Here is a 15146-nt window from a genome sequence, read left to right as displayed (position 1 = left end):
TTCATAATCCCATTTTATAACATGTATCCCTTTTAACAATAAAACATATAATTTAAACAATTTGAAATAACTGTAATATCTTCAAAGTGTGGTTTAGCTGATGCTATACTTATGGTTCCAGAATGGCCATTTATCCTCATTAATTATTATATTCAAAACAGTATTAATGTGATTAATTAATTAATTAGCAATGTGACAATTAGCCACTTTGGGGATTGGTCACCTTGGGTGCAGGAATACCATCTCACCCACAGACCAAAGTGGTGGAAGGAGCACAGTTGGGTCTAAAATGGAAATCAAGGTTGATGTTAACTATGGAGCTGTCCAACCATAAAATCTGTTATACTGGCAGGAAGGAAGAGAGAGCAAGAGACACAAAGAACATATGCAATAGGGAGGGGAGGAGCATGAGCAGAAAACAGCCTTCCAAGGGGAGCAGTGTGAGCAAAAAACCTAACTGGCTTCAAGACTGAACTTGATACATTTATGGAGGGGATGGTATGATGAGACTGCCTACGATGGCATATAGCCGATCTGTGACTGCTAGTAGCAAATATCCCCAATGGCTGGTGATGGGACACTAGATGGGGAGGGCTCTGAGTCACTATAGAGAATTCTTGCCTGGTGTCTGGCTGTTGGGTCTTGCCCACGTGCTCAGGGTCCAACTGGCTGCCACATTTGGGGTCGGGAAGGAATTTTCCCTTGGGTCAGATTGTCAGAGACCCTGGCGTTATTTTTGCCTTTCTATGGAGCATAGGTCACTTGCAGTTTTAAACTAGTGTAAATGGTGGATTCTCTGTAACCTGAAGTCTTTAAATCATGATTTGAAGATACCAGTACCTCAGCCAGAGGTCAGACTAGATGATCATGATGGTCCCTTCTGGCCTTAAAGTTTATGAGTCTATGATTTAAAAATATGACAGAGATGCAGGGCTGTTTTGCACAATAAATTCTGTATAACTTTGTGCATCAAGGATCACTTTGAACTCCACATGTGCTACCTGCTGTGGAGCTGTTTAAAGCACTCTTGGACATAAAAAGGGAAAGACTTAGGGAGAAATGTGCTTCATGCTATACTAGCTCTCTGCTTCATTGTGATTACAAAATATATTTACAAATCCCTCCTTGCAGATTTATGAGGCATATGCAGAAACAGATAAATACAAATGAGATGCAGTTCTTACCTGGAGAGTTATCAAATAATATGTTCTCAAAAGAGAGTAGTAAATATTATATACACACATAGAATATACACTATTTTATATAATAGTAATAATACTACCCTTTATGGCACATCAGAAGAGCTCAAAGTGCTTTACAAAGGAGGTTAGTATCTTTATGTTACAGATGGGGAAACCGAGGCACTGAGCAGTGACATGAGTTGCCCAGGGTCATCCAGCACACCAGAGGCAGAGCTGGGAACAGAACCAAAGTCTCCAAAGTCCCACTCCAGTGCTCTCTACTCATAATTCCACACTGCCTGACTGTGTGTGTGTGTGTGCTGGATGACCCTGGGCAACTCATGTCACTGCTCAGTGCCTCGGTTTCCATATATATATATATATATATATATATATATATATATATATATATATATATATATATATATATATACACACATTTGTGTGTTTTAGCGATCAGTCTCCTCCATGAAGCACACCTGAGTGCCTAGATATTTTTAATAACCATTTGGATTCTGTGTATAAAAGGTGAAAACAATTGACCTTATTCTGCATTCCTGCAGAGAGCTCTGAGAAGTACAAAGTTTGATTCCAAATTATGACATTTAAGCGTTTAGTGCTAGCCAAAGCATTCAAGAAAAAGAACAGATGATCATACTGAGATTACTCACTTAAAGTTAGGCATGTCTCTGAGCACCTTGCTGAATCATGGGCATAAGGGTGAATAAGGTCAATGGAAGAACTAGTATTGAGTTGAATAGGGCTTTGGATCAGGTCCTTAGTGAGCAGACTCGGGGTCTACACTTAAATGAATGGATGCTTTTTTGAGTAGGAACTAAATACAAACTGATTAATATTAAATAAAAAAATATTTGGCCTGTTTGTTTTGCCAAGGGTATAATCTGATAAATACTAAATCTGAGGAAGAGCTCTGTGTAGCTCAAAAGGTTGTATCTTCTACCAAGAGAAGTTAGTTCAATAAAAGATACTACGTCACCTACCTGTGTCTCTGGGACCAACATGGCTACAACAACATGGCTATCCTGGGACCAACATGGCTACTACAACACTGCAAACATTTGATTTCGTGTCATTTGGGACTGTACAGGTACTTACTATCTCACTTGTAAAAATATGAAAGGGTGGAAAGACTGTTTCAGATTAAAAGATCCCTTCTGCTTTGCTAAAACAAAGATGGTGTCCATAAGACAAATTTTGAGCTAATTTTTAACAAGCATAATTATTTGGACTGTACAGACATAAGAAAAATAAAATCACTTGTTAGAAGGTGAGCTATAATAAGTAGTGTTGTTAGCACCAGCAGCAGCAGAACAAACAGAATAGAAACAAACATTTCCTAATGCTGTTCTATATGACTCATAATGTTCATAGGCAATACATAAAAATATATTTCCACTGCAGACTTTATGGTACAGATAGGGTGACCAGACGTCCCGATAAAATCAGGACTGTCCCGATTTTGAGGAGTTTGTCCCGCATCCCGACCACAGGACGGTCGGGACGCCATTTGTCCCGATATTTTGTTTCCTGGTCTTCAGCGGCAACTCAGCGAAGAGTCCTTCAGTCGTGGATGGTCTTCGGCGGTGTTTCGATGGCGAGTGCTTCTGTCTTTGGCAGCAAGGTTTATTACCCGCTCCCGAAATACCGCCGAAGACCGTCCGCGACTGAAGGACTCTCCGACGAATTGCCGCCAAACTCCTGGACGAGTGTAAAAAAAAAAAAAAAAAAGCCCCCCCTGCAGCAGTCTCGATATTTTGCCCTTAACATCTGATCACCCTAGGTACAGAAATTAAGAGAAGTTAATAATGTTTTCCCTAATAGATATATTTTGAATTCTGATCTAGATTTTATTAAATGTTAAATGAAGACAATAAAATATCCTACTTTGATAAAGATTTCAGTTGTATTATTAGAACTTGTTAACCTTCTGGACCATTCTACATCTTTAATATAGATTTATACCTACCAGAAAGTGCTGCTTTTAATGGCCACTCTACAGGGAGCTCAATCCATCTGTCTCCATTAAGAGAAGAAGAAAGTGTTTTATTTATAGAGAGACTAAAGGTATCCAGGGTTGCTGTGTTCTGCATTTTAAAGTGATGAAGAGACAACTGGGATGTGTTATTTCCCAAACTCTGAAGCCCAAATCTCACTTTATAAAGCATCCCTAAGTCAGATGGGAAATGTACCTAGGGAGTAACAAAAAAAAAGTTAACATCCAGAATGATTAAAAAAAAAAAGAGTGGGATTTTCAAAAGTGCTCAGCATTGGCTTAATTCTGCTTCCACTGAAGTCAATGGCAAAACCCACATTAAATTAAAAGGCAGCAGAGATCAGACAACAGCGAGAGCTTTCCAAAATCCCATATTTACCCTTTAGTGGTAGGGTAACCATACATCTTGTTTTGGCCAGGACAGTCCCCTTTTTAAGCCCTGTCCTGACTTTTTTGGCAAAGCGGACAAATGTCCACTTTTGTCAGAAAAATGGGGTGCGGAGGAACATGCGGTGGGGAGGGGGGTGAGTGGAGATGCCAGTCCCATGCAGGGGGGAGGTTGGGCTGGAGGTGGAGGGGAGGAAGGGTTCCAGTGCACCAGCAGGGTTAGAGTGACCAGTGCCAGCCTCAAGCAGGGGGCCAGCAGGGTTAGAGTTACCAGTGGCAGCTGGGGGGCGCCTTTGGTGAGCAGCTGGGGCCAGCCACATGGGTGGGGGGCTTGGGGCCAGCCCTGCACGGCGTCCTGTTTTCCCTTTGGGAAATACGGTCACCCTATTTAGTGGTGTTCCTTATATGTTAATAAGAAATCAGTGAAGACTCAAATTGAAATTACATACTGTACTGTCTATTAAATGTAAATGTTTAATGTTCATACAAATTGCTTGGATATGCATAATTAATTTTGAGTAATTGTTGACAAAGAATATGCTTTATAACCATGAGCTCTGAGAGTATAAAAGAAACACAAATTAATTATGGTATTCAAGTTAAAGGTCCAATTCTGCTCTTCTTGAATACCCAAATTGGATGCCAAATTGTTATGAAGGTGGGATATTACAGTCCCTATTTGCTGATCTCTATATAAAAGCAAATTCAGAAGAGATGCTAAAAAGGTAGGGAAATGTATATATATTTTTACATCAGATGTTACTTGATCCTCAGCTTGATGGCGCACTTTATTTGCCATGGAAATTGGGTTTGACTTGCCATTGCTTCCATAAAAAACCATGACCAAGTTAGAAATATTCTTCACTGACTTTTCAAATTCTTCTGTTGTTTCTTCACAGAGTTTTGTGAAATAAATTCTCCATGTGCCTTCTGAACAAATGAAATAAGGAATGCGATGAAGGAAAGACAGATTATAAATATGTTTTTTCTTTTATATGTTCACCAAGATAGCCAAAATAAAATTTATAACAGGTTCATTTATTTTCATTTTAATTGGGTATCAAAATTATTTAGCTGTACTTTGACCAACTAATATGCAGGTATATTTTTATTTCTTAATATTACATAGAGGATAACACTGCCAGTACTGGTAAACATAATTATAAGTTTGTGATGAAAAAGCTCCCATATAATCATTTTTAAACTGGTGAATACAATATTAGGTCTAGGGCATCAGATCTACCTGATTTCATTTGCTGTTTTTTTAACGGCAAGACAGCTGTGTTCCTCCTCTCCTGAATTTCTATTTGAAAGAAGATTGAAAACCAAATTAATGCTTTTGTAAAACAGTGTCTAAATTATAATGAATGTCTGTATTCATCTATGGTGAAGCAGTTGACTGAGCACTGTATCAGTGAGATTAAAGATTTGACTAGGAAGAGTACAATGAGATTTTCTACTCCAGCTTCTTTTATACACTGTTTTGTATAATGAACTGGGCCCAAAACAAACACAATATTATGAAATGGTTGTGATCCAGATAAAATATTTTTTTCATTTTAAAATCATTTATACTTTGTTTATACAAATTCTGCTACCAGGGATTTGGGGGTGTCTGCACAGATCAGATATTTTTAAGTTGATCTAACAGACTAATTCTGCTCCCACTGATATCAACTCTCATTAAGATCCGTGGGAATGGACTGGACCAGAAGTCATAATTAGAGATAAAGGCCTGAACCAAAGTTCACTGAAGTCAATGGAAAGCCTCCTACTGACGTCAATAGGCTTTGGATCAGGTTATAATTGCATCAAATATTTTCTTCTATGAAACCAAGGAAAGACATTTGTGTTCCTATAGAAGTTCAACAATATCCATTCTTTGACTCCATTTATAACATTATGTGATTTTGAAGATACTAATTTACTCCTTATATATTTTTCCAAGAATGTTTCAATTTTTTTTTCAGAGCAAAGTTCAAGCAGCTCATATATTATTGGCTTTTATAAAGATAACATTTTGTTTCCTTATATTTCGGAAGGCAGGAGGATTAGGGATGATGACACAAAGGAAATATATTGTAACAGTACTCTGTTTGGCTACAACACATTAATAATAGCCTTTGGGCCAAATTCTGCTATGGCCAATGCAGCTGTGGTGAGCAGTCACGCCCTGTTGTGGCTTCTGCTACAGTACTACTGTCAGCGAGGACAAAATATTTCATGGTAGACTAAGGGACCATTTATGGAGTGTACTTTACTACTTTTCTGAACCAGAGCATAATATGACTGAACCTGTCTCTGGCTAGAGATTGCTGTTGACTGTGGCATACATGCTGGCTAGACACACCTCCAACATATCATATTCTATATCATGAGAATGTGCTGTATGTTAGACAACCATCTTGAATACTATGGAGACATTCTCCTCCACTACTTGAATGCAGTGGGGCAAACTATCTAAACCGATCCTTCTTGCTTGGCAAAACAGCAGAGGGCAGGATGTAAACATCATGGGAATGTAGGCAGCCACCTTTAAAAACATTATCCTGTCATAAGGGACAAAATAAAAGTGGTACTTGGGGAGACAGCAAGATACATAGAGTGGGCCAGATTTTGTTCTCATTTGCCTCAATATAAATCTGGACCAACAGAGGAGAAAATAGCGCCCTGTAAAATACTGGATTATCAAACAGTACTAAAACTGAACAGTTTCAGAGATTGTAGTTCCTACTTAATTACAATGAGATACTAAAGTATCTGATACTATAACTTGTTATGGAAACAGAAAATGTAGCTGCATTTGGCAGTTTTGAATTAGTTTCTTAGTAAATAATATATTTCTAAAATAATATTTACCTGTAGCTTTTAGAGTTACTGAGGCAGATTTTTTCCCATCTTTTAGCCATGTTTGAGCCATAAACAGTGTCTTTGTCCCAGCAAATGTTGGCTCGTGCACAATAATCTTCTCCAGCTGCCAGTCAGAGCCTTTTCCTTTATCTACAACCAGCTCCTGCAGAGACCCAACATCTACTGCTTCCACCCGGAAAACATCCACCTGAAATAGGCAAAGTCAACAAATAAACGAGTATGGAACCAGAACCACCAATGTGAAATACAGTGAAACAGAACAGTGAGCCAGGTGAAAATGAGAGGAGGCTGAGGCACAGCATTTTCAGGATAATTCAGTAAAATACAAACAGAATCAGAGATGACAGGGTTTAAAAAAGCCAAACTCATGCAAGGAGCAAGAGTTTTTCTCTAATCTACTGCTAAAACACCTCCGCTTTTCCAGGCACATCATTTGGATGCCTAATATCCCTTACGGGTAAGATTTTCTCTTCAAACCTCTAACAATGTTTTCTAGAGGTGCAATTTAAAAAAAAATGTTTAGCTGTGGGCAAAACGCACCCCAAGATTTACACTGTGGAGAAGAAAAGGTAGGGCTGGGGGATAGGAGTAGTGGAAATAAAGGCCTTTGGGGTGGGGTTATCTTCCCCAGGAAGAAAAGTTTATTCAGCTTGTAGTAACTGGAGTTCTTTGAGATGTATTGCTCCTATCTGTGGTGCACTATTAGCTTGTGCATAGGCTTCATGTGACCAGGACTGAAGAATTTTTCTTAGTAGTGTGCATTTGATCCACATATGCACCCCCACTCTCCTTGTGCTCACACCAAGGGTGTAAAGGGGGCTGCCAGACCTCCACCATTTCAGTTCCTTTTTCTCCACTAGGCCACACTAAGGGAACCGAGGCAGTGGGAAAGGAGGATAGGTAGTGCACTAGAGATAGGGATAATACATCTCAAACAACTTTACTTACTACAAAAAGTGTAACCTTTCCTTCTTCTTCAAGTGCTCATCCCCATGTGTAGTGCACTTCAAATGATTCACAAGCAGCATCCATCCTGAGAAGCGGGGTGCCTGGAATTCTATATCACTACAGATTGCAGAACTGCCCTGCCCAGGGAGGCATAAAAGGCATCTGCCTGTACCAGTGCATAGCATCTGGTGAAGGTGTGCACGAAGCCTCAGGCTGCTGCTCTGCAGAGGTTAACAATAGGTACATCCTTAAAGCGGACTCCTGAGGCTGCCTGGGCTCTCGTTGAGTGTGCCCTCACATTACCCCACCAGGGACATTGTTCAGCTTGTAGCAGAGAACAAGGAGAACAGCCCGAGATTCACTGACAGCATCTGGGAGGAAACGACCTCTCCCTTCATCCTCTCTGTGAATGAGATGAGTGTATGTCACTTCTGAAATTACTTTGTAGGAAGAAGGCAAGGGCCCTACACATATCCAAGGAGTGGCACATCACCTCCTTCCTATTAGCCTGTGGTTTCAGATAGAACACAGGTAAGTGGGTGCTTTAGTTGAGGTGCAAGTCCGACACTACATTAAGGATGAACTTTGGGTGCAGCCTCATGGATGCTTTATCCTTGTGGAAGATCCTGGGAGGCAGGGTGTCTGCCATGAGCAACCCTATTCCTCTACCCTTCTGGCCAATATGATTGTGACCAGGAATGCCTTCATAGAAAGGTGCTGCAGTGAGCAGTTCAAACAGCCTCCCCCCACCTCCATCAGAGTTGACAAAATCAAGTCCCAGGCAGGTGTAGGCTTTACCACTGGAAGGAAGACTCTAACTAGTCCCTTCAGGAACCAGAATGTGACTGGATGTGAGAACATAGAGTAGGTGCCTACCAGCAAATGAAATGCACTGATAGACATCAGGGGAACCCAGAGGGAGCTGAGAGGCAGCCCTCTCACTTCAGGTATATTAGGTCATCCAGCTTGTTTGGCACCCCAACCACAAAAGGGGGAATTCCCTGTTGATCACACCAGATCTCAAATCTCTTCCACTTTGCAAAGTAGCACCTCCTGGTAGAGTCCATCCTGCTGTTGTTCAGTACGCCCTATACAACTGCTGAGCCAGCCATCACTAGGTTTGACATTCATCCAAATATCATGACCTCAGGCGAAGTGTGAACAGATTGCGGTGGTGAATCTGCAACTCATCCTGAGTCAAGAGATCTCATACCAGGGGAAGACAAAGAGGGAGCCAGGCTGACAGTTGTAACAACGCGGAGTGCCAGAACTGATGGGCCCAATCTGGTGTTGTGAAAATCACCTGTACTTCGTCTTGTCTGACTGTCCTTAATACCCTTGATAACAGAGGGATCCGGAGAAATGTCTAGCTCAGGCTTCTGACCATCATATGAGGAAAGCATCACCCAGAGATCCTGGCTGCAACCCTCTTTGGAGCAGAACTTGTGTTTTTTGTTCACATCGGACAAAAACAAATCTGTGGTTGGGTGACCCCCACAACCAAAATTTTCATGTAGAGTTGGGCCATGCCTCTCCCTTTCATGCTCTCTGGAGAAGTGTCTGGTGAGGGAGTCCATCTTGGTGTTTTGATCCCCTAGCAGATGGATGGTGGTCAGGATAATTTGCAAAGCTATGTACCAGTTCCAGAGGGTAATGATCTCTGTGCACAGCTGTGAGGAAATGTGCCCCTCCTTGCTTGTTGATGTATTAAAGACCACTGTCATGTTGTCTTATAACACCTGGATTGAATAGCCTTGAATGCAAGGGAAAAATTGTTCACAGATCACACTGACTGCACTCAACTCCAACATGTTGATATGGAGTATTGACTCACAAGGAGACCATGTCCCTTGGGCCACCTGCCCCCTCCATGTGGGCCCCCCAACCAATTTCCAGGCTGGTCCTTCCCAGTACCAGACAGTCCTGATCTGGAGTGTGAGGTCCTCCCCTACTGGATACGAGATGGGAACTTCTGCCTCTTCTTGGAGGATGTAGACAAGAAACTTTTCCTCTAGTGTCTTCCACATCTGCCCTGACTCTGCTGATCTGAGTTTCTTGGAGCCGATGGGAAAGGATGAGGGGTATGGAGGCCCTGAAACCAGCTGGAGGCGCACCTGAAGGCACACTCCCACTTTATTCAGGCTGATGAACTGGGGAGTTTCCCTAGTCAGAGTCCAGCCCCACTCTCATGAACTTCTCCATGAGGAACCTTCTGAGCTAAAACTCTCTCAACTGCTTGGTCCTCCTCACAAATGATCTGCTGATATTGCACCTGGAAGGGACATAGTCTTACCCAGGCAGTACAAATAGGCCTCATGATCATCCATTACCATGAAGGGCTTCTGACAGTCCACACAGCTTTTGAAGCCAGGCATCATTGGCATGCTTTTCTTGTTGCCAGTGGAGAACATAGGGCAGGAGGGATGGGGACTGCTCTCCTACCCAAGGGGGGGAGGGCAAAATGAGGAACCAAACCGTAACAATCTGCCCCAATAAGTTAGACCGAAGTAACTACAACTAACTACATTTTAACTATTTACAGAGAAAGGGCAAAGAAGCTACTACAAATACTGAGTGTCTGTTCCAGACCACGAGAGGTGAGAAGGAACTGAAATGGTGGTGGTCCAGCAGCCCTCCTATAAATCCTTGGTGTCGAGCACAAGGAGAGCAGTGGCCCATGGGTGCACCACATGGTCACTGCTGAGAAAAATTCTCTGGTTCTGGGCATATGGATCTCATGCACAACCTGAAGTGCACTACACACAGAGACAAGCACTTGAAGAAGAATAAATGTACCAAACAGCCACACTTATAGACTTTCTCTACAGAAACTGTGCAAGAGGAGTGGGAGTTGGTGAGCTCATCGTCACTGGATGATGATTTCTTGGCCAACACATATTCAGAAGGCTGTTGATTCTGAGGGAATTATTCATAAACTCAGAGCCAAGTGAACCTTGGTGTCCCCTACTATGCTTTGTTAATTAAGAGAGGCATATAACAAATTTCATTTGGCAAATGACTCACTTCCCTCATTACTTTCAAACCTTTGTTTATGGGACAAGACTGAATTTATGAAATATATGTTAAAAAATACAGCCCTGACCTTAGAAACACTTATGCACATGCTTAACAGTGAGCATATGTGTAGTTCCATTGAAATCACATGCGGAAGTGTTTGCAGGATCAGGGGATGCAATTTAAAGGAAAAAGCCTTCAATATGCTGAAGAACTCAGCAACTCTTCCATTATTGTCTCAGGGAAATATAAACTAATGATTTATGACATTCATTTCCAAATCACCATTTTTTTCTGAAAAGATTTATATCTTTAGGCTGCCTCAGTCAACCTGTCTGAATGCACTGAAGTTCATTTTGGGTTAGTCATCATATTCCATAATTTCTCTATCCTCTTGGCCACTCTGTAATGCTCCCCACTGGCTAAGTGTGGTGCTTCCGGAGCTCCCTGTCTCAGTGTCTTTTCCCAAGGTGGGTCTCCGCATACTGAATTGTGTGTGGGGTTTGCTCGAGATGTGGCATAGACCTCCAGACAAGTCATAGACAAACTTAATTCCTTCCAGGGTAGCAAAAAGTCCCCCCAACCTAAAGTCCCAGGAAACAAAAAAGATTCTTCTGCCCTTTGGGGACTTCTCTTCAGCCTGTCACCTGGGCCCTGTTACCAGCCCCTTTCTGGACTATCTGTGCTAGTCTTCCTGGCTCTGGGATAGAGTGGCAGCCCTGAGGCTAGTTCCACTGGAGTACTGTTTTCAGCCCCTCCTGAGCTATGTTCCTTACCTCCTTCCCTGCCCCAGTATAAAACAGGGGGCTTGCAAAGCTGGTTTTCCTGGAGTACCCTGCCCCCTGCAGACACTGGCTCAGGACTTTCCACAGGAGCCTGCTCACTGCCCACTCCCAGACTGACCTCACACTGCTTATTTATAAGGGCCAAGTGTCCATTAAGCTCCCTCCCAGATCCCTTAGCCCTGCCCCTCCAGCTGGTAAGCAGCTAATTAATTATGGCAGAGGTGTGGGTGGTTCCATCTCTCCTTAAATGGGCCCGTCACCCTGTGACATCCCTGTAATCCTGATGCACTTGTCTTAAAATATTCAGAATCTCAGGAATACAGGGATGGTTAGATCAGCAAGACATTTAGACACTTAATAAACTTTGGATTGAACAATTAATATCTAGAGCTGTGAGAGCAGGAGTAAACTCAAAGCATAGACAAGAGCACATTTTACCTTTAGGTGTACTTTTGAAAGCTTGAGTGACAAAATGAGCTTAAGTATAGTAAAAAAAACGAATTAAAAGTGAGAACAAAATGGCCAGCAACTATCGTTACTAGAGGTGAATGAACACCTTGCTAGAGACAAGGTGGGTGACTAGGCAATATTTTTTACTGGACCAACTTCTGTTGGTGGCAGAGAGAAACTTTTGAGCTCCTCAGAGCTCTTCTTGGCAATTAGCTCAAAAGCTTGTCTTTTGTACACATGGAAGCTGGTCTAACAAAAGATATTACCTCACCCACTTTGTCCCCCTTATATCCCGAGTCCAACTCAGCTACAACAACACTGCAAACAACAATATGCTGGAGACAATTTGATCCAGCAGATTTAATCCAGTTTTTTGACCACAGACTGACCATGATTGACATTAAAGGACATTTTAAAGAATTAAGTCACTATCCACAATTGTTCAGCAAATGTTTTATGTGGATTCTTTTAGTCTATGATTGCTCATGTGCTGTTCACTGAGACTGTCCCTTTGGATACTCAATATTTGAATTGTGAGACTCATCTCCTATGCCACATGGTGGTGTTTCTGTTCCTTAACTTACGAACAGGAAAAAGGATGGGCTGACTGGAGTTTAAAGAAAGTGAGGAACAAAGAGTTCGTAGGAGATAGGGAATTTCAGGAATTTTTAAATTTTTTCTTTTATATTTTCCCCAGAAAAAAAGTGCATCGTAGTTAACTACATAATTAGAACTCAGACCTGAATGGAGAAAAGTCGTGTTAACCACTGAAAACTAGACATTGTCTATGGAGCAGAATGTATATTCATTTTTATCAGCATATTCACACCATGTAATTGTGCGTACATGAATAATTCCACTTAACATAAAAAATTAATTGAAAATTTGGAGAAATGAACTCTTAGCTGAAGGTTGAGCAGCCCTGGATTAAGGTATAATAGCTAACTGTATATATCCTTTAAACAGCTCCTCCAGCAAAACCAGGAAAGACCAGAATTGAAAGTCCTGATACTGCTCAGATAAAAAAAAAGGCAGTGAAGAGAAGAACTCCTTCAAAAACAAGGAAGCAACCAACCAACCATTTCAGGCCTTCTTTTATCCATTGTAAACAAGCAAAAGAGAATGCAAGCCCAGTTTTTGTGAAATCCTTTGCAGATCACCTTTAAGTGCTGCTGTGTTGGTCTAGGATTCAAGTTTTAAACTTTGTAACCTGAGTTAACTTCACCCAGCACTCCTCAATGGCAGCACTGGAAGCTTTATTGCTGTTTGTAGTAGTAGCAATAGCTGTTGCAACAGCAGCAACAGCTTTTGACTAAATAGTCTCTGTGTAATGTTTACCTTTATAAATGCAAATCATTTCATATTCTCAGTAGTTCAGACTTGATAGTTGGTTAGTGACAATATTCCCAGCAGAACTGAAAGTAGCAAATCAAGGCACACCATATGCTTAATTTCAAAAATGTGCATGCACAGTGATTTCCCATCTTCTTAATGTTACTCATTTAAATAGGCTTTCACTAAAGAAGAAACTGGGAGCATCTAGAGGAGGAATGTTTTCTTTAGAGATTTGCAAATCCATTGATTTGAGGCCTGATTATTCTGATTTCACTTGTTCAATCTTGAGGAGCTTCACTGAAGTCAGAGTTTTACTAGTTTGAGACACATAAAAATCAGGCCCTTACATTCTGAATCTCAGTGATTGTGAAATACTTGTACAAGCAGAAAACACACAAGAAGGATTTGTTCTTGCTAATCGCTCACTTTTCAGGTTCTCACTGATTTGTACAATTTTTTCTTTTAGGATCTGATTTTTATTCATCCCCAGAAGATCCAGACATTATCTTTCCCAAAGTTCACGTATGTGTGTAACTCAGGGTTGTTTTGGGTTCAACTTTCATCCAAAATTACCTTAAAATGTTTCTCTCTCAGTATACAAAAAAATCAAAACCCTTTTAAGAGAAAATGAATGTGTAATTAGAGACTTCTACAGTTCATCTGTCTGCAACAAGATTAGAAAAAAAAGAGAACCCTGAACCCTTTGCTTAATTTGACTCAAACTAATTTGAATATTTTTAAACAAGATTTTTCTCATGATAAAAACAACAATAATGTTTCAGAAGGAATCGTGGCACATAACACATAAGTGGCAGTAATTGCAATCCAACTAAATTACAAAAGCATTTGGCCCAGGATTTAAGTAAAATGAATTTACTATAATGAACTACTACAGAGACCAATATCTTTAATGCCATACTTAATTCCAGCATTTTGCCTTTCATACCTACAGATTATGTTATACAAAAGAGAAAAGAACATAACTGAAAGAAAACAGAATACAGGTGTTAAAAAGAGCATGAAGGTCAGGTTCAAATGAATACAGTTCCCCTACAAAGTCATTCAGTTTGTGTCTGAATCTGCAAGCCTAGGAGACCTCCCTCTTCATCTGTCTCAAAATCTAGTGCCAGGCAAACTATGGAGTTTCAGTTCTCCAGGAGATGAAGAGAACTAGTAATAAAATCTATCAGAAATGGTATGTGTGTTTGTGGGGAGAATAGTGGAGGAAGGTTTCGGATTAAACAAGAACATGCAGCAGGTCCCAATCAGGGCCATGAGGAGGAGACATTTTTATTGCTCAGGAGGCTGACATTATTAACTACAGCTGGCTGGAACCTGAAATTCCCATTCCACAGAAAACTCTGAAATTAAAAAAAAATGTTGTTCCAAAACAGAATGAAAATGGGAACGTTCGGAATTTCCTACAGAACAGGAATTCCCACATTTCGTTGAAATGACATTTCATTTTGACTTTTTCAAAATGTTCCCAATGCTTTCTCAAGCTGCTCAGAGCCTGAGTAGCCTGCCCACACAGCTGGAGACTTCCAGGCTGCTGAGGAGCTAGGGACCCTGAACTTTGGGAGACCAGGGTGCCGAGGAGTCATGACCCTGAAAGATTGGAAGCTGGGGCTTTCAGGGCCTTCATGCTGGAACAAAGCCAGTCAGTTGTTGAATTTGCTTGACAGGCAGGGTTCCATCAGAAACATGCTTCTTTCCATTAGAATTTAGTCAAAATTGATACATGACTGCAGAATGTTTCGAGCTAACAAATCATCATTTTCCAATGAAAAAACATTCCTTAACTCATTCTTAACATCATATGGCATTGGAACATGAGCAGTAAGCATCTTGCTAGAGTTTGTGGTTCAAGAAATTCTTTAAATTACCTATACACCAATTCTAGGCATCTGGGTAACAAACAAGAAGAATTTGAATTTCTCATTTATGAGCACAAATTTGTTCTAGTTGGTATTACTGAAACCTGGTGGGAAAATTCACATGACTGGGATGTTAAAATCGCTTGTAGGAAGGACAGAGTGGGTAAAAGGGGAGTGGGAGTGACACTCTATGTCAAAAATGGCAGAAACAAATTATCTTGAATGCTTATGGATAAATGTCCTAACAGATAAAGCACAGGATACAGACCACCAAATCACATGA

At 40.9% G+C, this 15146-nt stretch overlaps 1 protein-coding gene across 11 annotated transcripts in view; it reads right to left on the bottom strand.

Annotated features, from left to right (window-relative positions):
- RP1 (RP1 axonemal microtubule associated) overlaps positions 1-15146 on the bottom strand; it is a 314354-nt gene that overhangs the window by 12512 nt on the left and 286696 nt on the right. For all 11 annotated transcript variants that reach the window (XM_039527284.1, XM_039527282.1, XM_039527283.1 and 8 more), the window contains 4 exons: positions 6442-6640; positions 4826-4885; positions 4334-4512; positions 3169-3391 (listed from right to left, as the gene is read on the bottom strand). In XM_039527284.1, coding sequence (XP_039383218.1) covers positions 3169-3391; positions 4334-4512; positions 4826-4885; positions 6442-6640 — 661 coding nt within the window. The remainder of the gene's footprint in view (positions 1-3168; positions 3392-4333; positions 4513-4825; positions 4886-6441; positions 6641-15146) is intronic.

This window comes from Mauremys reevesii, linkage group 2, assembly GCF_016161935.1.
Source record: "Mauremys reevesii isolate NIE-2019 linkage group 2, ASM1616193v1, whole genome shotgun sequence".
In the NCBI taxonomy this organism is placed as follows: domain Eukaryota; kingdom Metazoa; phylum Chordata; order Testudines; family Geoemydidae; genus Mauremys; species Mauremys reevesii.
Note: the sequence above shows the minus strand (reverse complement) of the source record. Positions and strands in the feature narration are given on the sequence as shown.